This window comes from Struthio camelus, chromosome 1, assembly GCF_040807025.1.
Source record: "Struthio camelus isolate bStrCam1 chromosome 1, bStrCam1.hap1, whole genome shotgun sequence".
Taxonomy (NCBI): Eukaryota; Metazoa; Chordata; class Aves; order Struthioniformes; family Struthionidae; genus Struthio; species Struthio camelus.
The window spans coordinates 2043383-2067503 of record NC_090942.1 but is presented as its reverse complement, the minus strand read 5'-3'; the positions used below and the strand labels follow the sequence as shown (position 1 = coordinate 2067503).

Sequence of the window (24121 nt, the reverse complement as noted above, 5' to 3'; positions counted from 1 at the left end):
ACTGCATCCAGTGCTCACAGCTCCTCGGCCCTTCACCTCTGCTCACAAGGCTCGCAACTGGGGATGACTTCTTGACTGCAAGATTCAAAGTGGTATTTCAGTTCGCACAGATCCACTCGAGTCTCGACCTCGCTTTGGAGACTAACAGGGGTCGCGGGTAGCGCCAGTTTGGGGTTTTGTGGTGTCGGGTGCCATTTTTTGCTCTTAGCAGGGCACGCTTCGGCCTGCCAGCCAGGTTGGATGAGAGCTAGCAAGAGGGGGACAGTCTGCGTTTGGAGGCCAGTTTTGGCTTCGGTTCTCACCTTCTGGCTCTGGGGTTTATCCTCGCCCAGAAGGTGGAGTGAAAGGCCAAGCTCTCCTAGCACTGGGGGCTGCGCGAGCGCGTGCAAGGCTGGTGCAGCCCTCTGCCTAGGACGAGGGAGAGCAGATGGCTTCAGGCTGTCAGCAGGGAACACGAGCAATGACGTGGGCAATACGCGACCCTAAATGAGGCAGACGAACTGAAACGGGTCCTCCCTTGCGGTCAGCCCCCTTTCTCCCAGGCTGAATTCATCCCTGCCGTTGCTAGGAGCACTGCGCGCAGGCTTAGGGGAGGAGGTGGCAGCTGCCCTGCTGTGCAGCCTCATCCTGTGCCAGACAAAGCCTGCCCAAGGACGTTGTCGTTGCAGTTGTTAAGCAAACTGTCCCGTGAGGGATTTCCATGCAGAAGGAGGTGGCAGGAGATGCTTCGGGCACGTCATTGCTGTCTTCCATGGACGAGGGGGTTGCACAAACGCGTTGGGCCAGTCTGAGGGTGGAAGCAGAAGCTGTGTTCCTCCAGCCTTATGCTCTTCTCCATTTTCTCCTCTTTCCCCTGCAGAGCAACGGCAGCAGGGATGAAGGCGGCTACCTCTGCTATACTTGCGCACAACAGCGTCTTGGCTCCATGACCCCGCTGATCTTTATCCCAGCACCTTAGGAAGAGTTTGTCGTACTCTAACGAAGCCTTCCAGCTACTGAGGGTCCTTGCTGTGCCCCAGCACCATCCTGGGTGCGGGACGAGGCCTGTTGTCACGTCCAGGCTCTGCCTCCACGATCAGGTGGCACCTCCGCCGGTGGGTATTGGAGCAGGATTACAGACCGGCTCCGAGAGGAACCTTCCAGGCTCTCTTCAGGGAGGCACGGGAGCTTTTCCATAGCCCTGCCTTGCCATCCAGGACCTTGCTGGCATGGCCTGCATCAGTGCACTAACAAAATTGTCAATTATTAGCTGCTTGGCACAGGACTGCTGCTTTTTTGAGCATTAACCTTCCATTCCCTCCCTCACCTGGGCACCATCTCCAGCAACCAAACTGCGAGGATTTCTCTGCCTTTTCTGTCAAGTCATGCCTTGGTGAAATCTCTTTCATCCAATGAAGAAGAGGAATTGAAACACCAGAAAGTACACCCAAAAGCCCATTTTATTCCTAGAAGAAAGAACTTATGTTCCTGGAAGTTGTTTTTATTGGGAAAACTTCACTGTCAGCCCTGCACGAGAGAGAAAGAAGGATGTCCCAATTGCTCTGGGCCAAATTAAGGTCATGTTCTTGCTTGGAGCCAGGGAATTTCCCCAGACTCTGGCTCTCCTCCCTCTGCAGCAGATCTCAGGGATGCGAGGCCTTGCCAGAATCATGCTTTGGCCTGCTTCCAGCCCAGGCAAACCTAAGAGTGTTTTTTAATGCCAACATTAAATTTATAACAAAGAAAAGTCTTTTTTTTTTTTTCCTCTTAAGTAGTAATCCTGGGTTTTATCTTATCTACCAGCCCTCACCAGTAAAAACAGGGCCGGCAAGCTGGAAGCTGGAAGCTGCTCGTGGAAGTCAGACGCCGGTTTACGCTCTCCGTTTGAAGGCACCACGTCGGCGTGTTGCATCAGGGCCCCTGTCGCGGGGTGATTCAAACCAAAACCGATTTCAGAAAAGATCCGCTCTCGGACGCTCAGTCGGAGCGGGGCGTCCCGGTGTTCAGATAGCACGTGGAAGGGAGCCGAAAGGCGATAACCGAAGGCCAGAGCCGAAGTCTCCCTTTCGCTCGCTGGTCCCGTGAGTTTGCCCTGTCGCTATTTGACCCCACGTGGATTTTTACCGTCTGTGACGCCCGGCGGTAAGGAGCTTCGCAGCGCAACTACACTAGCGACAACCCCTCTTTTTCCCTAGTTTAATCCTCAGCTCCCATGCTGCCCGCTGTCCTCCCGGCCGCGGCGGAGCACCAAGACAGAGGCTCAGCCACTCGGCGTGCATTAAGATACACATAAATTTATATATAAAACAGCCTCAGCGTAAAGCGTCCACAGAAACGACCGGCTAAAGGTGACGGATGGGGAAGGGAAGGAAATATTTGCCCCGGCATCGGGGAAAACCTCCAGAGGAAAAGAGCCTCCGCGCGGCGTTCTCGTGCTCAGTCCGTGGTCGCGTCCGCAGGGAAATTGCTGCCGCCGGCGGCAAAGGTGTTTTGCCAAAGCGCCTCCGCAGGCTGGGCGAGCTGCGCCCGGGCCGCGCGGTGTCCCGTGCTTGGCGGTGAACGGCTGGCTGCAAGAGAGCGCCCCGGGTGCCCCGAGGCGGCCGCGGGGGGGAAAGCGGCTCCAGGGAAAGGGCCGGCACCCACTGGCCTCGACCCCTGGGCTGGTTCCCGAGCCCGGCTCAAGGTGCTGGCTGGAGAGGGCGGCCTCAATTCAGCCCCTGCGCCCTGATCTCCAGCCTTTGCACCCCGACCCCCTGCACCCAACCTTCCCCTCCCCACCGCCACCCTCCGCCCCCGCCAACGTCCCGCCCCGGCTCACCTTGGTGCCGGGCGCGCAGCCTCCTCCCTCGGCGCCACGAGGCCGCCCCGGCGTCCCGCGATGCCCTCGGCCTCCCTCCCCGGGCGCCTCCGGCCCTCGGCCGGCCGGGAGGAGCGGCCGCCTCAGCTCCTGGCCCGGCGGCGGGTGCTCAGCCCTTGGCGGGGCCGCCGCCGGGCGGCAACATCTGGGCGCTCTCACCCGGGCCGGCGGCCGTCATGGGGACGGCCGTCTCCGCCGCCGCGGACCTCCGCCTGCGCCAAGAGAAGGGAGCGTCACCGGCGCCGCGACGGCCCGCCGGGGCGCGCAGAGGCCGGGCGCAACTCGGCGCGCCGGTGGGCAGGAGGACCCTTACGCCTTCATCCTCCAGCAGCAGTAGCCGGCCACGAGGCCCGCGACGAACAGTCCCGACAGCCCTGCGGAGAGACGCGGGTGAAAACCGCGCTGCAGCCAGCACCGGCGCCCCGAGCTTCGCCCCCGACCCGCCGATGCTTACCGAAGGCCAACAGCGCCGTTTGGGCCGAAACTGCAAAAAAAAAAAACAGAGGAGGAGCGAGAAACGGTGAGTTACTCGCGGAGCCGGAGGTGCACGCGGCGCCGATGCTTTTCCGTTTCGTTTGCGCTTCGCCGGGGCCCGACAGGGCACCAGCCCCCCAGTCCCGCTAGCTTCAACTATCTCTTTTAGCACCGAAATCTGCTTCTTGCACCCCGGCGTGCGTTTTGCATCGTAATCTGCCTCGCGCCCCGAAACCTGCTCCGTGCAGCGAAACCTGCTTTTTGCACTCGTTTCCCCCCACCCCGCCTGCTAAATCCCCTGCAAAGAAGTGTGTGTGGGGGGGGAACCATCTTCAAAAGCAGGAGCGGCTCGACGCTGCCTCACCTCTGCCGGGCAGCTGCTGCGGGTGGCCGGGCGCCGGCGGCTCGGGGCTGGGGGCGAGCGGAGGCAGCACGGGGTCGCCTGCGGGAAACCAGAGGGCGGGAAGCGCCGTCAAAGCGGCGGCTTTCCCGGGGCGGCGGGGAGCGAGCGAGCGAGCGGCGGCCCCGCGGCCCGGCCGGTGCTTACGGATGCACTGGAGCGTAGGCTGGGTCCAGACGGGTTCGGCGGCGCCGGGCGGCAGCACGCACTGGGTGAGGCTGGAGGTGCCGGCTTTGCGCTTGTAGCCCGGCTTGCAGGCGTAGCGCAGGCGGGCGTTGAGCTGCGCCGTGTCGCCGGCGTCGATGTGGGCGTTCGCCACCTCCCGGGGCCGGCTGCATCGCGCTGCGGCGGGAGAGCGAGGCAAGGAGGTGAAATCGCCAGCAGGGTGCTGCCGTTTGAGCGCGGCACCCGAGGGTGTCCCTGCCTGCGGGATGGCCGGGCTGCGTCGGGGGCGAAGGATGCGCCGGGGAAGCCGGGCGCTGGGTGCTCCCCGGGATGGAGTCACCTGTCCCCGGCACTGCTGGGGCTGCAGGAGCCCAGAAAAGCCCTGAATCCCGGGAACTGTACCTGGGGGACCGCATCCCAGGTACCGCATCCCCGGGTACCGCATCCCCGGGATCGCATCCTGGGAATTACATCTCAGGGCTCGCATCCTGGGGACCGCATCCCAGGGATCACATCCTGAGGACAGCATCCTGGGGACCGCATCCCAGGGATCACATGCCAGGGATTACATCCCAGAGACCGCATCCCAGCTACCGCATCCCGGGCATCGCGTCCTGGGGACTGCATTCCAGGGATCCCATCCCATGGATCACATCCCAGGGACTGCATCCGAGGGATCACATCCCAAGGACAGCATCCAAGGGATCGCATCCCACTGATCGCATCCCAGGGACCACATCCCGAGGACAACATCTCGGGGACCGCATCCAAGGGATCACATCCCAGGGACCACATCCTGAGGACAGCATCCCAGGGACCGCATCCGAAGGATCACGTCCCAAGGACAACGTCTTGGGGACTGCATCCCGGGGACTGCATCCGAGGGATCGCATCCTGGGGACGGCATCCCAGTAGTCGCATCCCTGTGGACTGCATCCCAGCAATGGCAACCCAGGGACCGCATCCTTGCGGACCACATCCCGGGAGGACGGCACCCCGAGGACCGTGTCCTCGCGGGCTGCGTCCCGGAGACGGCACCCGTTGAGCCTTCCTCCGCGCTCGGAGGGACGGAGCGGCTCCGGCAGTGCCGCTGCTCCTCCCCTTGGGGCCCCGTTCCCAGCCGTCCCGTTTCCGACCGGGACTCCGCGGCCCTGGGCCGCGTGCGAGGGACGGTGGCATCGCCTGCTCCGGCCGCTCTCGAGACCGGTTTTGCAGGACAGGGCCACGTCACACTGGGCCAAGCCCCAGGGAGGGCAGCGCAACGATCAGCCCGAAGGAAAGACGCCCGGACGCCCGGGCAGGGCGCTGCACATCTGGCCTGGCCCCATCCAGCTGTTCTCCCAGCCCGGCGCATCCCGAGGGCAGAGCGGTGCGTTTCCCGCGGAGCCGCTCGGCGGTGGCGACCGAGGAGAAACTGCCTGGGAGCACCCAGAGCCGCAGCACGATGGCACCGGGGACAGGGGCGCAATGGGGACGAGAGCGAGACGGCACTGGGCACGGGAGCGCGATGGCCCTGGGGACGGGAATGCGATGGCACTGGGGGTGGGAACACGATGCATGCACTGGGGATGGGAGCGCGATGGGGATGGGGACGGGAACACGGTGGCACTGGGGATGGGAACGCGATGGAGATGGGGACAGGAACGCGATGGCACTGGGGATGGGAACGCGATGGGGATGGGGATGGGAACCTGATGGGGATGGGAGCGGGACGGCAATGGGGACAGGAATGCGATGGCACTGGGGACGGGAACACGATGATGATAGGGACGGGAACGCGATGGTCCTGGGGACGGGAATGCGATGACCCTGGGGACGGGAACGCAATGGCATTGGGGACGGGAATGCAATGGCATTGGGGATTGGGAACACAATGGCGATGGAGATGGGAGTGGGACGGCAGTGGGGACAGGAATGTGATGGCACTGGGGATGGGAGCGCGATGGGGATGGGGATGGGAGCGCGCAACGGCACTGGGGATGGGAACGCGATGGCGATGGGGACGGGAACACGATGGCACTGAGGACGGAAACATGATGACAATGGGGATAGGAGCGTGGTGGAGACGGGAGCACGACGGCAATGGGGACAGCAGCGGGACAGGAACGAGAGCGTGATGGCAATGGGGACGGGAGCATGACGGGGATGGGGATGGAAGCGGGACAGGAATGGGAGCGTGATGGCAATAGGGACGGGGACAGGAGCACAACGGCGAAGGGGACCGCGATGGCGACGAGGACGGGAGCGCGATGCGATTCCCATCGCAAACCCAGGGGAAACGGCTGACGCCCGAACCCCGCCAGCTCCCGCTTCTCCCGTACCCGCTCCCCTCGCTCTCGGGCGCCGGGACGTCACCACCGCCACACTCCGTCCCCTGTCCGGGCCGGGTGGCCACCCCGACCCGCTCTCGTCCTCCTGAGCCTGCCGGCAGCCGCGCTCAGAGGCTTTCCGCAAAGGGAAGCACAACCGCAGTTAGACGCTAGCGAATCCCCCCCCCTTGGCTCCGGCGCCGGAGCTTCTCGCAGCCGCGCTGAGCCCGCTTTAGCATCACGGACCAGCCCCTCCTGCAACCCCTCCCGCTTCCCAGGCGCCGGAAAGATTATTTCTCGGCGGCCCAAGTCGGCCCGTTCCTGGGCTTTTCTTGCAAAAGGCGGGCGGCGAAAGCGGGATCGGCTGCGGGGCCGCGGCACCTCCCAAGTCACGCGGCGATTCCGGGAAAAGAGACGAGAAGAACCAAATAAAACCGGAGAGAAATAAGCGGTGGGTTTTTTCCCCTTGGCGGACGGGTGGGCGGCACGAGTTCCCGCGCTGCCCCGGCCGGGCAGCTTCCCCCCCCCCCCACCGCCCCCATAACTCCGCGTATCCCAAATCCCATGTATGTTTTTAGGAGAACGACCGTTTTTGTCCTTTCCAGCCCCGAATCGCGGCTGCGGTTTCTCTGGCGGCGGCGGCGTGCTGGGAGAGGGTCCCCCGGGTGCGGGGCACCCACGGCGCGGGGTCAGGGGGGATCCCCGCTGCGGCCGCTGAGATCGGCCTCAGCCTCCCCGCGCCCCTGGTACGGGCGCCCCGGGGAGCAGCGTGGGCACCCCAGGGAGCAGCACAGGCAGTCAGGGAGGGTGTGAGCACCCCGGGGAGCAGCGTGAGCACCCCAGAAAGCAGCATGGGCACCCGGGAAGCAGCATGAGCACCCAGGGAGCAGCATGAGCACCCCGGGGAGCAGCAAGGGCACCCCAGGAAGCAGCACAGGCAGTCAGGAAGGGTGTGGGCACCCTGGGGAGCAGCAAGGGCACCCCAGGAAGCACCATGGGCACCATGAGGAGCAGCATGGGCAGCCGGGGAGGAGCAAGAGCACCCTAGTGGGAGCAGCATGGGCACCCCGGGGAGCAGTGTGAGCACACAGGGAACAGCATGAGCACCCCAGGGAGCAGCATGAGCACCCCGGGGAGCAGCAAGGGCACCCAGGAAGGGTGTGAGCACCCTGGGGAGCAGTGTGGGCACCCCGGAAGGATGTGAGCACCCCAGAAAGCAGCATGGGTGTCCCAGGGAGCAGCAAGAGCACCCCAGGGAGCAGTGTGGGAACCCAGGAAGGGTGTGAGCCCCCCAGGGATCAGCATGGGCACCCCAGAAAGCAGCATGGGCACCCTGGGGAGCAGCGTGAGCACACTAGCAGGAGCATGGGCAGCCCGGGGAGCAACAAGGGCACCAAGGAGGATGTGAGCACCCTGGGGAGCAGCGTGAGCTCCCAGGGGATCAGCATGGGCACCCCAGAAAGCAGCATAGGCACCCCGGGGAGCAGCCTGAGCACCCCAAGGAGCAGCCTGAGCACCCTAGTGGGAGCGCAGGCACCCCGGGGAGCAGCAAAGGCACCCCGGGGAGCAGCCTGAGCACCCTAGCGGGAGCGCAGACACCCCGGGGAGCAGCAAAGGCACCCCGGGGAGCAGCCCGAGCACCCTAGCGGGAGCGCAGACACCCCGGGGAGCAGCAAAGGCACCCCGGGGAGCAGCCCGAGCACCCTAGTGGGAGTGCAGGCACCCCGGAAAGCAGCAAAGGCAACCCGTGGAGCAGCCCGAGCACCCCAAGGAGCAGCCTGAGCACCCTAGCGGGAGCGCAGGCACCCCGGGGAGCAGCAACCGGGGAGCAGCCCGAGCACCCTAGCGGGAGCGCAGGCACCCCAGAAAGCAGCATAGGCACCCCGGGGAGCAGCAAAGGCATCCCGGGGAGCAGCTTGAGCACCCCGGGGAGCAGCTTGAGCACCCTAGCGGGAGCCCAGGCACCCCGGGGAGCAGCAAAGGCACCCCGGGGAGCAGCCCGAGCACCCCAAGGAGCAGCCTGAGCACCCTAGCGGGAGCGCAGGCACCCCAGAAAGCAGCATAGGCACCCCGGAAAGCAGCAAAGGCACCCCGGGGAGCAGCCCGAGCACCCCAAGGAGCAGCCTGAGCACCCTAGCGGGAGCGCAGGCACCCCGGGGAGCAGCAACCGGGGAGCAGCCCGAGCACCCTAGCGGGAGCGCAGGCACCCCAGAAAGCAGCATAGGCACCCCGGGGAGCAGCAAAGGCATCCCGGGGAGCAGCTTGAGCACCCCGGGGAGCAGCTTGAGCACCCTAGTGGGAGCGCAGGCACCCCAGAAAGCAGCATAGGCACCCCGGGGAGCAGCAAAGGCACCCCGGGGAGCAGCCTGAGCACCCTAGCGGGAGCGCGGGCACCCCGGGGAGCAGCGGGAGCACCCCAGGTAGCACCCTGGGCACGGCGGCGAGCAGCCGGCAAGGGAGCGCGGCAGGGAGCAGCCCGCGGTGAAGCAACGTGGACGCCGGGCGACAGCGCGACCCCGGGGCAGGCGGCCCGGCCCGGGGCTCCCGCTTACCGGCGGCGGCGCAGGGCAGCAGGAGGGCGACGGCGCCGCAGAGCAGCGGCAGCAGCGGCCGCGCCATGGGCTGCGCGGGGCTGCGCGGGGCTCCGCGCCGCCGCCGCCGGAGCGGCCTCGCTCTTCCCCTTTCGCTTTCGCTTTCGGCTCCCGGACAACCGGGAGAGGGGCGCCGCCGGGGATGTGGGGGGGTGGGGGTGCAATACCCGGGGGGGGGTGCAATACCCGGGGGTAGCTGTGCAATACCCGGGGGGGGGGTGCAATACCCGGGGGGGGTGCAATACCCGGGGGTAGGGGTGCAATACCCGGGGGGGGGTGCAATACCCGGGGGGGTGCAATACCCGGGGGGGGGTGCAATACCCGGGGGGGTGCAATACCCGGAGGGGGGTGCAATACCCTGGGGGGGCGGGTGCAATACCCGGGGGGGGGTGCAACACCCGGGGGGGCGTGCAATAACTTTGGCAGGGGGGAGAACTGGAGGGGTTGCAATATCCGGGGGGGGGGGCTGCAATACCCGGGGGGGAGGCATACTCCGGGGGGGGCGTGCAGTAATGGGGGGGGTGCAGTACCCGTGCAGCGGGATGCAATACCGGGGGGGGGTGCAATACGCGAGGAGGGGGGTGTGCAATAACTGGGGGGGGGGGGGGGTGCAACACCTGGAAGGGGGGAATGCAATACAGGGGGGGCAGGGGATGCAATAGCCCGAGGAGGGGGATGCAATACCCGGGGGGGGGGGTGTGCTATATCAGGGGGCGGGGGTTGCAATACCTGGGGATGCACTAGCCGGAGGGGTGCAATATCCAAGGCAGGCTGCCTTCACTGCTGGGGTTTGGTTTCTCCGCGTGCTCGGCGCGTGGCGGGTTGTATCATCGGCAAAGGGTCGTGCAAGGCTTTGGGGCAAGAAAAGCAGGATTAAGGCCAATGCTAGCAAGGAGCCCGAGCAGCGTCCTCTGACAGACAGAAACGGCTCATTTTTGCGGCTCATTGCTGAGGACGCGAGCTCATAATAACACGGTCTCATCTCGGAAATATTTCAAGGACTGGTAAAAATCCATCCGTGGCACCTGCATGCGGCGGGCTTTTGGGGGATCTCCGGGGGGAATTTGCTGACAGTCCAGCTTCCTTTCAGCGCGGGGCCATGGGAAGCAACTGCCGAGGAAACTGCAGCGGGGTTTCTGGCTTTGGATCCAAACTGCCGCATTGCTCAACCTTGGGGAATTTTAATTCCCAGTTGTTACGGTCGTCAAGGAGAAAGTCGGTGCCAAGGGCCTGAGCTGGGTTCGTTCTTGCTTTGTTGCTCAATTTGGGGGATTTTTTCTTATTTTTTAAGCTTTGAGCTTTTATGAGCTCAAAGGTATGTGCTCTGCCTTCAACTTTATGCCCACCGACCATTCCTGACCATTCTTGACCATTTTCAACTGTTCTTGACCATTCTCGACTGTTCTCGACCGTTCTCAACCATTCCCAACCATTCTCGATAATTCCTGACCGTTTTTTGATCTTTCTTAACCATTCTCAACAGCTCTCAACCATTTTTGACCATACGCAATCCCTTTTGACCTTTCTCAACCGTTCTTGACATGTCCGACCGTTCTCAACCATTCTCCACCATTCTCCACCATTCCCAACCATTTTTTGACTTTTCTTGACCATTCTCAATAGTCCTCAACCGTTCTTGACCATTCTCGACCATTTTTGACCTTTCTCAACTGTTCTCAATCATTCTCGACCATTCTCGACCGTTCCCGCCTCAGGGGCACCGATACCAGCCACAGCCGCTCTGAGGAGCCCGATTTTCCCCGCCTGCCGACCCACCACCCCTGCCGCTGCCCCTCCAAATCATGGCCTTGGGGCCAAACACTTTTCCAAAGGGAACTGGAAGATTTTGCTCTCAAAGCTTTATTTTACAGAAAATAAAACCAGCCAAAGTGCCAGGAACCTTTGCCACGTGACACCTTGATGCAGAGTTTCCCCTGATCTTTTTTTCCCGGCAAAAAGATTTTCTGAGGATGCACCGAACGACTGTGCTTGGCGGTTTGGAATGACAAAGAGGTATATTTTTACTCGAAAAAAAAAAGGGGGGGGGGGATTTATTCATATGCCAGCTACCTAATTCCCAGTTAGTAGGAACCAGATTTAGCTACCTGAGGAGATTCAGGGTCTCAACCCAGCAGTCGATAAACCCTACGAGGGTTCACGTATTTTCCCTGCTCTCACGAAGATCTGCGCAGCTCAAACCCCGGCACTTTCTAGGAGCGTAAACGCGTCGGTCATGTGGGACTTGTTTCCTTTTTCGCTTCCCCGGGGAAAAAAAATTACATCTAATATCATTTACTTTGGGAAAGGCTCCTATTGCCTGTGTGGCCCTGTATAAGCTAGCAAGGCAAATAGCATGTTATAGCAAGCTAAAAGGGGAAAAAACAGGTTTGTGAGCATTATCTTGCAAATAATTCCCTCGTGTCTGCACAGTGGCTGAGATGACCGAAACGTTGGCTTTACGGCACAATTCAGGCTTGCTAGCAAGAAGTGCCGCGGCTCCCTTCCCACCTGGATAAACCCCACGGAGCTGGAAAACGACCTCCGCTGCTGGGCACATGCTCATCGAGAAGAAAGCTCGTTTCTTCCTTTCGGCGCGAGAACAGCAAATACCACGATGGGAGGGCCTGGTCCTTGTCCCAGTCTCAGTCCCCATCCCAATCCTGGTCCTGGTCCTGGGCGAGTTCGCCGGATGCGTTGCCTGCCCTCACTGGCGCCTTTCCAAAAAGCTTGCGGTGGGATGCAGAAAAGCTGGTAAGAAACCAAAGCCATGCTCCAGCTTTGCTGGTTAGGAAAGGTCATCTACAAACCATGCTTTTGGAGACATAATAATATCTAAATAAGGCCGGCAGAATAAACTAATGCGGTTCTGAGGTCATTATTTGCCCTGAGTAAGAGCTGACTTTTCTCCGGACAGTGACTAAAGTCCCCATTGAGCACGTTTCTACCCCATTTCCATCCCACGTGCAGAAGAGGAGTCAGCAGCTACTGAGCTCAGGTGGGCAACCAAAACCTCCTCGCACCAGCATTTGCCATGCAACAACTCCCAGCCACGGACCGGATCAAGGGTAGAAAATATCGGTGAAGCACGTTGCCAGGAACGGCTAAACCCGAGCTGCTGAGCAGAGTCAGGGGCTTCAGCGTGGATCCGGGGAGCTAAAAATGAGATAAAGAGCTGCCGCTGGAGTCAACGCTGCAGGAAAACAAGCGGAAAAGAAAGCTGGGGAAAGCAGTAAAAAGAACTTCTAAAAGAGCCAACTTCTTCCTAGTCAAAAATGTTTTGACCCTTTTCCCCTTACTGCCCATTTTCTCCTTGAATTTTGGTTCTTAGATATTTCTAGTTGATTTTGGAAGGAGCTGAGCACCTGGTAGCTCCCAGCACCCGGTGTCATTTCTCCACTAGGACTGATTCCCATTCGTACGCACTCTCGGGTGCTGGCACCTCCAGCGGGAGTTTGCGAAGGACCAACGTCGAAGAGACGAGCGGAAAATTGCCAAGACATCCTGAATTTAATCTTAGCTGGGAAGGGCCAAGCTGAGAAGCGGCATTACCAGGAACAGCACCGACTCGTGCTGGGAGAGGGAAACAGGCACCATAAGCGAAGGCAAAGCAGGCTGGCGGGGTTGTGCTCACGAGAGAAATTCTTTTCACCTATTTTTATGTGAATCGGAAAACAAACAAACAATCAAACAAAGAACTCCCTCCCCTCCCAAGAAAACAAACCAAAAAAAAACCCTGCAGACTGGACTTACTGTTCACCAGTCTGTAGTTTCTGGAGCAAGATGTCTTGTTTCGAAGCCAAGAGCTATTTGCAATGCATAGATAAATCTGCACAAGGCCTGCCCTGCCTAATACTGACTTTCCTCCCCACTAACATTAATTATAAATGAATACAATTTTAGGAAGAGCGTACGTTTCCATTGAGGTTAATTCCATGGAGATGTGATTGTAGCCTAAGTACGCAAGATAAAGAAAGACGGAGGAAAAAACTGAAATTGTGCTATGGAGTGACCACTCTAAAAAAACGGTATCAAGAAAATTTGTGGTAGGAAAGAAGTTATTCGTAACAGTGAATAACTTAATCTTGCAAACTATCCGTACTCTTAATTTTAGCTTTCAATAAAATGCAAGACCATGGGGTTGTCCCCAGAAGCTGTACGCTAATGCACATATATTCTGAGTTTTCACTAGACACCAAAAAAGCCCAACTAAAGTATTACTTCTCAGAGTACCTCACCTTTATCTGTTGATATCTATACCTTTTCAGGTGCTTTTCCTACGTTCTTGAGCAAGGGTTAAAAGCCATCCCTCCGGCGATGAGAGTTGCTCTACACCACCCTCGCGCGCAGGCTTCCTCTCTTACCCGCAGGGTCTCACACGGGGCGTTTGTTGCCGAAGAAGTTTGAGTGGGTGCCAACACTTGCCAAATACGGTTATCAGTTCAAAAAGCCATTGACTACTAACGAGGGAAGACACATCTCGCCCAGTTTTACGCATCAACGATAGAGATATCCCCACCGGAACAGGTTGCCCTCAACTCCCTTGGAGTCAGCAGGAAGAAAGAGCACTTTGGGGGATATGATTCAGCTGTTTCACGTTCAAAGTCCAGGTTAGGAGGAGGTGACGCATGGCTGGAAGCACTTTTAGCTCCAACAGGAGCGCAGGCAGGCTCGATGGGGAGCTGCTCCATGGTGACGGAATCTCACGCCTAAGATCTATCAGCACACCCAGCGTGGTATTTCAGTTAGTCCCTGACAGAGGGGAAAAAACCAACACTAAACTAGGGAATATCTGCGAGGGCTTCAAATGATTTCACGTCTAACCTAGCAGAGCTTCAGCATGAGCATAAAGAAAGACAAGACGTAGTTTGGCAAAGATGCCGGTAACTCTCTGGGCTTCTTGTCTCTCCTGCTTATCATGGATAACAGCACGTTTGCATAGAGACGGAGAGGAAGGGACATCTAACTCTTTGCAACCACCATTTTCGAGAGAATTGCTCAGAAATGAAAAGAAAAGCTCTCTTCTCTGCCCTGCTGGCTGGCTGGTGTTTGGCTGGTGCGGAGGTTGGGATTTAGATCTGCGAAGCTCGGACTGAGTTGAAACTGCCCTTTCAAATCCTATTTTCTTACACTGTTGCATGTAGGCGACAGGGACGATGGAGTTGGGATCTCCTCTGGACGGGGGTGGTCCTTTGGGCAAGGACCCTACCTGAAGCCCACTCCTCTCCTGGGAAGACTCAATCTATTTTCCCCCTTCAATATTAACACTATCAAAAAACCTAGGTAGATGGTGGGCACGGTCTTCTTTCCCTCCCTCCCATAATAAACTATTTCTGGGGTAATACCACCTCTTTGCTTCAGCTAGCACGATTCCCCATGGTGACAGAACAAAAGTAAACATGTCCTCTACCCGCAGTTTCTGCTCCAGCATTCGTTCCTCGGCTTCAGACTTATTGGCCAAGATCAGTCTCCTTCTATACTTCATTCACAGCGCAAAAGTGGATGGCTCAAGGGTTTGCCAAGGTGGCTGCAGAGAGCGAGGAGCCCTGCTTTTTGTGCCTGCTTATGCTGCTGAGAAGAAGACATCTGCTGCTGTGGCACACTGGCCCAGGCAGACACCACCTGAATTTTTCTACGGAAAACTATGTAAAAACAAGCACAGTAGCAGGGAATTGGGACAGCCACATCACACTTGAAGCAGTTAAATGCGACGTATCTGTCCGAATCCCCTGACAGCAATTCAAACTTCCTGCTCAAAGCAACGTGGATTATTCTGCATTTGCCCCTGCTGGTTTGTGTGGACAAGTAGACTCAGAAGTATTAAACATAATCTCTCCGAGCTAATTATATGATTGAAAAGCAAGCCCGTTCCCTTCAGATTTATTCAGCCTGAGAACTAATGGGCAGTACCGGTCATCGCATTTTCCAGAGGGTGTGAGTTGAAGGCAATGCAGAGAACAGCAATTTGAGTGGTCGAAGGTATGGGAAAACTCTCTGAAGACCTTGAAGAGGACTATGAGAAAGCACATTTCAGAGGAACGGTCCTGAGAGAAGGTCTCACAGCACACCGAGCTGAAATGAAAGAGCAGTAAGTTCAGAAAAGGAAGCCCACGTTACACGATACGCTGTTGGATGCAGAAGTCCTCCCAGCCAAGACTTCACCACAGACCCAAAACCAACCGGCCATTTTGCCATATTGTCTGTGGATACAACTAACAACAAATTTTCATCTAAAATAGGAGACCGGCTTCAAAGGTTTAAACCGCTCTCTAAATTCCTGGGACCAACCCATCCTACTACCCTGAATCTGCCCTTGGAGGCTCATCACATACAAGAGAAGACACTTCCCTTCTTGCCTTTCATCTGAAAACTCAGGGAGGGCTCCAGAAATTCCCCTTTCCCCCCTTCTTTCTGCCTGGCCTCAGGAGCAGAGCTCTGAGCGGGAAGGTTTTGACAGCAAACGTAGCTTTACTGGTAACGTTCTTAGCAACCGCTGGCTGCTAAATGCTTTCTAGATATTCAGGTGGGTGATACGAAACAGAGAGAACAAAAAGATCTATGGCAAAGAGGAATGGCAGAGCTGCATTTCTGTATTTTTAAGACCCCAGTAGGGAGCCAGCCTATCAGGTGAGCTTGGGAAGCACCTTACAGTACACAGGGGCTACATGAAGAAGGCATCAAGAGCGGTTGGCGAGACACTGATAAATGGGAAAATAAGGCTGAGGATACTGATGGATAACATGCAACATCGCCAGAGATGAATGGAGGGAGAGCTACGGAAGTGGGGATGGAAAACGTGTATTTGATGTGAGAGTGGAAGCGTGGGTACACTGGGGGACAAGGGAGATGGCTCTACTGACTGTGTTTTGGATGTGTACTCCTGGAAAGTGTGACGGAGGTGACAGCATACTAGTCAGGGCAGAAGGCGGTGAGGGCCTAAATGAGAATTTAGCTGAGGGGATGGAAAGAAAAGGAGGGATGTTGACCCTGGAAAGAGGCCTGAAGCAGCAGGATTTGAATGCAGAATGTAGGGCAAAGATTTGGCAGAAATTGAGGTCTTCTCATGACAGAGAAGCTATTGTTTGTTAGCAGTGATGAAGAAGGGAAGAGGGGAAGGTTTGGGAATGAGGATGAGGGAAAGCAAAGTTCTGGAAAGCAAGTTTTTGCATGAAACAATGGGAATAGAAGCTTCCAGTAGTAATAGGTGATAATATTAACAGGGAATGTGAAATTCCCAGGATGTGAGGTCTCTAGGGACAGGTTTCTACGAGCACTGAGGTGTCTGAACATACGGAGAGGTGCCTAAATACGGTGTTCAGAAGTGTCTCTGCTCAGATTTTTAAAGCTATTCAGGTGATTCTCTGCTCGGTACCAAGCACATACACTCCAGTGCCAGCTCAACAGCTACTCCGTTTCCCTATGAAGACACAGTCTGAATGCATGGGCTGCAGGACCAAATGTCTCCTACAGTCATTCAACGTTTAATGCTCAATTTAAGTGCCTAAACATAAGCCCGTAACGCCACTGTAGCTGCACCAGATAATCCTGCTTGGCCTCCAACTGCTGCAAATAGGCATGGGTTTTCTGCGTGTCTATGTCCAATCTTTCAGCCCCGTGTTGGTATGCTGGTACATTAGCAGGTCTCACATGGCACGACCTGCTGGTATGAGGACAACTGAAATGAGCCCCTACTCGATACAGTCAACAGAGTCTAGAGACTACTTTAAAATAAATACCTGCACGGTGACACCAGTGGTGTCCCAGCCAGTGGGTGAACCTCATCCCTAAGGTTAGGGGAGATGAGTCCTACTGTCACAGTTCGGTTGCCCGCACACAGCTGTCTAGTGTCATTTCAGATGTCTGCTTGGCCTCCAGATGCTGCTCCAGAGGGCATGGGGCTCCCATAGGTCCTTTGTCAGGTATACCAGCCGCACAAGGCTGTCTTGAAACCATGGGCCACCTGAAATGACAATGGACGCCTGTGCACGGCAACTAAACCAAGCCTTCAGCCTACTGAAGGCAATTGGGAGGGATGACCCTGGGCAAACCCAGCAGGGTTCGCAACTGCCTGCTGCAAGTGAGACTCCCGACTACCACTCCTGATGATCCCACCCAACAGCATAAGTTTTCTAATCTCAACAGTCTGACCCTGATCACACAATGGCAATTGACAACAGATGTCCAGGCTCACAACGTGCTCCAGCCTGCCAGAGGAGGAATAAATGAATAGCAGAAATTACCAGCATCAAGGAAATCTTCCTTCTCAGAAAGGCTGAAGGCAGTACTCAGCCCTCACGACTTTCTGTTCCTCCTTTCCTCAACAGAAACCAGCACGATCGCTCTCCATTTGAACGGTGGACATGTCAAAGACACGGAGGAACAACCCACGCCTGTGTGTAGACAGACAAACAGCTCTGAAATATAGGCCTTTTTTGTTTCGACACGCTCAAGAGTGGTGCTGCTCCAAGTGCCCAGCCCCAAAGCCTTGGGGACCGTCCAGCAGCTCACAGCTTTGCAAACTGTTTTCTGGCTTCTTGCCTCTGCTATGCACCCAGGTACCAGCTCTTAAAAATCTGATCGGTCTCTCTCCCTATATTCAGGATCTGCATAAGATCTTTCTGGTCTCTTACTTCTTTAATCCTCTCACTTTTTTTTTTTTTTTCAGGGCTGTCTTCTCTTCTCTTCTTTGGTCAATGAACCCTTTCCTCAAGATGGTCACTGATTTCTTCATGCTGGAATAGGAAACGGGACAGAGATACAAGCTGCCAGAAGATGAAACGTGGTGAGATGCAGCAAAGTCTCCCAGCCAGGCCGTGTTCAGTGAAATATTTCCACACTGCTAGAGGATAGGTAGAGCTGTGGAAACTCTCCACTCTCCTGCTTGTCTCTGTGCCTCTCCGTTTCTTCTCTTAGAGATGTGATAAATGAGATCTACCTGCTTTTGTTTTTAAACCTCTCTTCCTAACTTTTCCATGAGCCTTTACTGCCTTCTCAATCCTGCTCCTTTTGCCTCTCTATGCTATTCCCATCCACCCTGGAATAAATTTGCAGGTCCTAGGGATCCATTTGCGTCTTTATAAAGGCGTGACCCTCAAAACACTCCCGTAATCGAGAGCTTTTCGGTAGCATGTGCCTGCCCAAGGGAGATAGAACAACTTTGGAGGTGTGCAAACCCCTCAGACTCGGTCAGCAAGCAAGCTGGGATCTTCACAACCGTTGATGGCGCAACGCTTGGATTACTGCCAGACAGGTCTGGCGGAGATACCTGAACCCAAGGGAGCCTGTCCCAAGACAGTTGTGATAAATGACCCTCTGAAACGACATTCTTCTTTCCCATGGAACTAAAGCCCAGACTGGCTGCCCAGCTCAGAGACATCAGTCAGGAAGATTACTTCTGCCCTGCCAGCAAAGGGCCATCCATGTCCTCCACCCCACGTCCGCGCTCACGCTCGCCGTAGCCCCGCGCTCACCGACACGGCACCCGGCGGAGCACCCGCGGCGTCACAGAGGCAGGCGCCGCGGGAACGCTGGCGGCCTCGCAGTTCCAGCCCGGTGCCGCTGCCTCCGGCACGGCGAGGGCGAAGCACCAGCTCTCCCTGCCGTCCCACTTCTGCATCTGGACAGGCGACGCCACGCCAGGGCTGGCCGGCGTTCCCAAGGACCGCCGCTTCTTGCTCGCCGGGTTGGAGAAGGCCGCGCCAGGGAAGGAGAGGAGAGTTTATTAAAAATGCCATCCCTGCATCCCTCATACCCACCAAACGTTGGCAGGTGTATGCTGCTTAGTGAGGTTTCTTAAACCTCGAAAAAGTCTCAATGACTTAAGTTCTTAAATACCACCAGCTTTTTGAACGCAGCCAACTTCTTCCATTTGGCAGGATAAGCTGCTTCTGGTGGGACTGCAGCTTCTGGTGGGAGTTTCTGAATCACTTTAGCAGTTACATGAGATGGGATTTGAGCCTCTTGGTTATACTGTTTATTTTACAGCACAGCACATCATTATTTATGCTTTAGAAATGTACAGTGAATCCCCTGGGCTGGAGATGGGTAGGTCAACCAAAAATGTGAAAGTATGGGAAAGCAAGGGACTAAATAGATAGAGGGAGTAACTTTGTGGCTTTCACGCCAGTCTTTAGATTGTTTTCTTCCCATACATTCTGCAATGTGTGGGGGAAACAAAAATCCAGCCGCCGCTCTAGTTTTTTTCTCTTTCTCATTGGAAAACAGCTATCTTGAATTGAACTTATTCTCTTGGCACTCCTTTTCAGGAAGAAGTGATAATCTCAGTTGTCAGCCCTATTCCAATTTGAATAGTTCAGCAGGATTTCAGAAGTGGCTCTCATCCAAAATTACTGTGTGTACTATTAAACTGTCTGACTCAGAACTGGCTGCACCTCGGAGGTCCATGAAAGGACCGTGGTTAAATATAAATACACGTGCATTACAAAAACAATAGTTTTTATAATGTCCCTGATGGCGAAAAATCTCTGTAAAGGTAAGGAGACGGCGTTAGAAGCAGGAGAAGTCGGTAAACTGTGACAAAATAAAGATCTCCGTGAACTGGCTTAATAAAAAGTTAATAAAAGTCCAACTTTGAAAGGAAAGTTGGGGTGCATTTAACGTTTTGTATTTAGTAATAGTTTATTAGTGGCTAATAAATACTTAGCAGCCACTTTAGGGGCTTTAATAACAACTCTAGTAAAACATCTATCAACAGGTAGGTTTTAAGCATATTAGCCAAAGGCAAGTACAAGTCATAAGCAACCCGCTGGCCTGTTATTTTTTTTTTAAGTAATTGTTAATAACTTAACTATTTATAGACTGCTTATAAATAGAATCATGCTTTGAGGTTTTATCAGCTCAGTCCACCCTATCAGCTGAAGTGGCTGCGGAGATCGGTGCTGCCGCCTTTAGCAGGACACGGGCTTTGGTTTCCCTGTTAATGGACCGCATTGCTTTCCTTTCATAGCTGGAGGCAGCAGACATGGAAGAGCGTTGCTCTCAGCAGGAAAAAGCGTATTCTGACGTTACTAGCCTGGTAAGCGAAGGGATCGTCATTTCCTTCGGTGGCAAACACGCTGTCTGCCCCACTGCGTTAAAACCCAGCACGAGGAAGCCGTTACCGCTGTCTCCCTTGGAAATGTTCCCGTCAGAAGCAAACGGGCTTGCCCAGTGGTCCTGGAGGAAGGTGTCGGAAAGCGCTCCCTTCTGTTTGCTGCGTCCCAAGCCGTCACTGCCCTCAAGAAGGGGCATTGTTTTCCGCAGCTCAGGTGGTAGCAGCCTATATTGATGTCCGGAGGTGCCAGGATCAACCTCCCTGCTCTGCCACCCAGGGGAGGTCATTGCACCAACATAATGAAGGGTGAAGGGATGCTTCTCCAAGATAAATCTACTCCGCAGCAGGCAAGCTGGAGCACATACGTGAGCTAAGCCCTTACATGGTTTCCTCTGAAGAACAGCTGCCATAGATAAACCTAGGTGGGTTCAAACATGAGCTAGACAACTGCACGAGAGAGATATCAGAGCCTGTTAGATTCAACAGTCCAGCTTCAGCCTCCAGTTGGAAACCACTGGAGTGAGAAAACACTGCAAATTTCAAGTTCTTTTTCTTATGTTCTTTGCACTTCTGGTAGCAACAGGGGTCTCTCCAGGCGGTCCCCTCAGCAAAGACCAGGCCCAGGCAACCCAGGGTTGGTACAGGATGGCACTTCTCCTACTTCTGCAACTGTAAGACGGATATATGGAGCTGGCCCTTCTAACGCAGCTCTCCCTTTTGTCCCATACCGCAGAGAGACTTTATGCCGTTCACCAATGATGCATTTCAGAACCACCTCAATAGCTGCAGAAGATGCATGGCGCTCATGGTCCGATCTTCAATGTTCAATGAAGACAAGACAGCACTGATCACAACAAACAATCCTCTTCCTGACTTGAAGTCTAACCCCACAGCGTTTTTCACCAAGGAGCAATTCGGAACGGTAAAATATGTCACAGTTCAACAACACGCAAGTAATGAGCTTCATGTCTAGGCTATTAAGAAGGTCTGTTTAGGACTGGAGAGATCCCAGAGGCACCGCTCTGAGGAAGGCAGTAACGTTGAGCGAGCTGGGAGGGAGACACTGAACATTGGCTCAATGATTGCGTGGCTTTGGGGCGATGCAGATCGTGTCAATGATCGGATGGAAATCAAACCTTACCCACTGGGTCCACGTCCCGCTGATCAATGAGCCAATCCCTTAGCTCCGCTACCCAAGGGAGTCACCTAGTGCGTGCGGCCACGGCTGGAAAGAGGACCTGCCTTTCGGGGGCGCTCCTCAGTTACACTGTACTAAACATAACAAAAAACCATACCCAAGGACTGCGGGTTTGGTCCTGGCTCTCTGCAGGGTTGAAGTCTGACAGACTTCAGTGACGCTGCCCCATCTTTGTTCTTTGCCCTCACTCCTGTGCCATCACCATGGCTGGGCAGCTCAGCTGCCCGTCCCTGGCCATATGCAGATAAAAACACATCCAGGTTAAAAAGAACCAACAAAACTGGTCCTGCTGCTTAAGGAGTTACAGTCAAAGCAGAGCCTAATGCCTCCATCTCCTGCAGGATTTAGATGCCTAACTTTTAGCTAGAGGAAGTTTGGTGAGATGAGTCCCGTGCTCACTGCTGAGGAATTACACCGACTTTAGTTTTTCTTCAAAGCTGAGCTTCAGTCTCTGTGCCAGCAAAGAGAAACTACAATTCTCAAAAAGCAAACCAGAACACAACTAAGCGCAACTCAAAGAGTATTATTTACTTATATGCCTCAGCTGGCTTCACATGGTGGTTTTGGAGAACATACTTGTTTGCATTAGATTGTATACGTGACTTCTGTACAGCTTCGCACGTTTGGCCTCCATTGCTTCCCTTCCTTCAGCAGTTACTGAGGTTGCTTTTACTTCTCACCCTGCTCATCCAAATTCCCTCATTCCTGGTACAAAACCTCTTTATGTTACCCTGAACAAGTGCCAGGAACTTCTCACTTGGGTTAAGGTGGACGTTTTAAACCCCACGCAGTAATAACTCATATCTACTTTGGTCTAATTTTCTGTTCTCTTGCAGAGGACCTCTCCCAGGAGTCAGATTCACTTTCCCTTGCAGAAGACACAACAGAAAGGGCCAACAGCGCCAAAGGCGACTTTTCCTGCAGAAACGGCTGGGAAACGTCTTCCGTTCAGGTATATCTTGCACATATGTTTTCCTCAGTCCCTCTGTGCTCTCTGTGCTCCCAGGTCCCCGATTTAGAAGGATGCCTAGGTGGGCTGTTATGGAGCCTTTCTGGTACTTGGGGTTGCCAGAGGTGTCTCAGAGTCTGCCGTAGACCCGACCTGTCAAGGAAGAGGGCCCAAGGCCCTGCAATGCCCACTTGCTTTCTTCTGCCTGACCCACAGAAGGGGCTGCTCATTTCGTCATTAGCACAAATTACCGCTAACAAGCATTCAGAGGCATAGCCAAATACCACAGAGCTATCCCGGGGATTTCGGGCTGCTTTACCGAGTCTGGTTTTCGTTTCGCACCTTAGGTTCTCCAAAGACAGCGATTTTGAAGCAGAAGGACGGTTCTCGAAAAGCTATGCTGAGAAGCAAATGAAAAGGCAATATCCACAGCTTCGCTACCAAGCCCCCCCTAAGCCAGGTGCAAAGTCACCGTTCCCTGAGAAGGGGAGGGAGGGATGGGTTGAGCCCAGCCAGCACCCCGCCTTCACCTACCGCAAAGCTGTGATCAGTCGAGTTGGTAAAGGTGGTGAGTGAAGACACCTCTCAGGCACCCAAAGGAAAGCTGTGGCCATCCTAGACCAACGCAGCATTTCAGCTTGCACACATCCAGCACAGGGAGCCATACGGATCGTCCCTTATGTCACTGGTCGGCATCGAAGACCTCTGTGTAATAGCTAAAGCTTTGTGCATGCGAAAACTACCTCAGCTTGACGAGTCTATTTTTAACTTGATTAAGTTAAAAGTTTTATGGACAGGCGGGCCAGCGGTTTCTAGCTGATGAGGCATGAGAACAGTAAAGGTCAGGTAAGGCACGGCGTGCTTCGAATGCCTCATCAGGACAGGCTCTGCTCGCTGCCTTTTCGTTCTCCTTTTCTTCCATCCTCTGTTTTCTTCAGAGTCGCTGCCACCTCTCCACCCGCTCCCCTAATTCACCTCGAACTAATTTAGCATCCAGACCCTTCCTATAGCACTTGTGGGAGACCCCCCATCCTCATTTTCAGCAGAGCCCTTCCCTTTCCGTTCCTCCCCTCTGTAAATGCCAAGCCCCCTGCTCGGTACTGCTTGATCTCCAGTCTCAAGGGCGGACCCGTTGCCTCAGTTCTTCTGAGAAGAGCTGGGCTTCTCCTCTTAATGCTATGAGCAGCAGCTGGACTGCTGGCCAAGGGCGAGGGCTTCGAAGGTAACCAAGAGCAGGGAGCGCGCTGCTGAAAATGAGGGTGTGTAGGAGCGCGGAGCGAAGGGATCCGGCGGCTCCGTATACGCGAGCGCAGCAAGTCAGCAGGGCTGTCTTCGGCGGGACGAAAGCCTGAAGAAAAGCTCACTGGCGAGCTCCTCCTAAAGGGAGGCACCTCCTTGCCTCCCGCTCGGACGAAAGAGAAGCTTCTCACCGAGCAGGCGTTAGGGATCGCCCTTTCGTCTCGGCAGGGGAAGAACCACCGCACCATCCAGTCGAGGTGAAATCCAGTCGGCATGAAATCCGAGCGAGAGTCGAGCGGGGTCTTTTATTTTGTTTAAGTCAAGATCTCTGTTTTCACCTGGTTTCTGCAGCAGGAGGTGCCGGTTCCTCACGAGCCCCGTGAGAAAGGCGCTCAGACGCCTTGAAAACGCCGTTTACCGGAGCTGGCACAAGAAGGAAAAAGAGGATTAGCGCAGATGACATTACGCTCTACCCTCACCCCCTCCCAAAAAAAGAGGTGCAGCGGAGGGGCCCCCAGGCCGGGCGCGACGCCCGCCCTTGGCACGGGGCTGAGGGACCCCTCCAATGCTTCGTTGCAGGCCCGGCGCCGGGGGAGCGGCGAGGCGAACCCCACGGGACGGCGGTGGCCCCGCGGCAGGATCCCCCGCGCCTCCCCTCGCTCTTCGGGAGCCATCGCGGCGCAACCGGGCCCAGCGACGATGACGATGGCTTCAGGCCCGGCCACGTCCCGCGCTGGGTGCCCCTTGAGCCGTCCCGCCGAGCGTGGCGTCAATAAATTGGATTTCTGGCAGTCGAGGAGGGGGAGGGGGTCGCTGAGGGGAGGCAGCGCCCAAAACGCCTCCCCAAAACGCTTCGCGAAATGGCGGCGCGGGCCCTTTAAACCGCCCCTCCCCCCCTCCCGGCGTCGGC

The 24121-nt window shown here is 56.0% G+C and overlaps 3 protein-coding genes across 21 annotated transcripts in view; 2 read left to right on the top strand and 1 right to left on the bottom strand.

Annotated features, from left to right (window-relative positions):
* Positions 1 to 1710, top strand: part of FBH1 (F-box DNA helicase 1) — a 30770-nt gene extending 29060 nt beyond the window's left edge. For 10 of the 11 annotated variants that reach the window (XM_068949472.1, XM_068949033.1, XM_068949608.1 and 7 more), the window contains one exon: positions 860 to 1501. In XM_068949472.1, the coding sequence (XP_068805573.1) occupies positions 860 to 958 (99 nt within the window). In that variant the 3' untranslated portion in view covers positions 959 to 1501. Of the gene's footprint in view, positions 1 to 859 lie in introns of all 11 variants that reach the window. The other variant, XM_068948872.1, reaches the window with a different exon arrangement.
* IL15RA (interleukin 15 receptor subunit alpha) lies at positions 1422 to 9937 on the bottom strand. Of its 3 annotated transcripts, XM_068949862.1 has the most exons (8): positions 9801 to 9937; positions 9505 to 9626; positions 3858 to 4052; positions 3675 to 3752; positions 3291 to 3320; positions 3150 to 3210; positions 2798 to 3048; positions 1422 to 2546 (listed from the first exon to the last, which is right to left on the bottom strand). In XM_068949862.1, exons 1-7 carry the CDS (start codon positions 9935 to 9937, stop codon positions 2946 to 2948), a joined length of 726 nt encoding a protein of 241 aa, XP_068805963.1. In that variant the 3' UTR covers positions 1422 to 2546; positions 2798 to 2945. The 3 variants fall into 3 exon arrangements, with proteins under 3 accessions (XP_068805963.1, XP_068806054.1, XP_068805875.1); XM_068949953.1 differs by lacking the exons at positions 9505 to 9626; positions 9801 to 9937 and adding an exon at positions 8737 to 8827; XM_068949774.1 differs by lacking the exons at positions 9505 to 9626; positions 9801 to 9937 and having other exon boundaries at positions 3858 to 4404.
* TSGA13 (testis specific 13) lies at positions 3195 to 24097 on the top strand. Of its 7 annotated transcripts, XM_068950292.1 has the most exons (7): positions 3195 to 3356; positions 11206 to 14860; positions 17097 to 17327; positions 17438 to 17554; positions 20559 to 20747; positions 21860 to 21975; positions 22320 to 24097. In XM_068950292.1, the coding sequence occupies exons 5-7, from the start codon at positions 20568 to 20570 to the stop codon at positions 22546 to 22548; spliced, it is 525 nt and encodes a 174-aa protein (XP_068806393.1). In that variant the 5' UTR covers positions 3195 to 3356; positions 11206 to 14860; positions 17097 to 17327; positions 17438 to 17554; positions 20559 to 20567; the 3' UTR covers positions 22549 to 24097. The 7 variants fall into 7 exon arrangements, with proteins under 7 accessions (XP_068806393.1, XP_068806168.1, XP_068806651.1 ...); XM_068950067.1 differs by lacking the exon at positions 11206 to 14860 and having other exon boundaries at positions 19739 to 20747; XM_068950127.1 differs by lacking the exons at positions 3195 to 3356; positions 11206 to 14860 and adding an exon at positions 5569 to 6635.
* Positions 24098 to 24121: the final 24 nt, after the last annotated feature.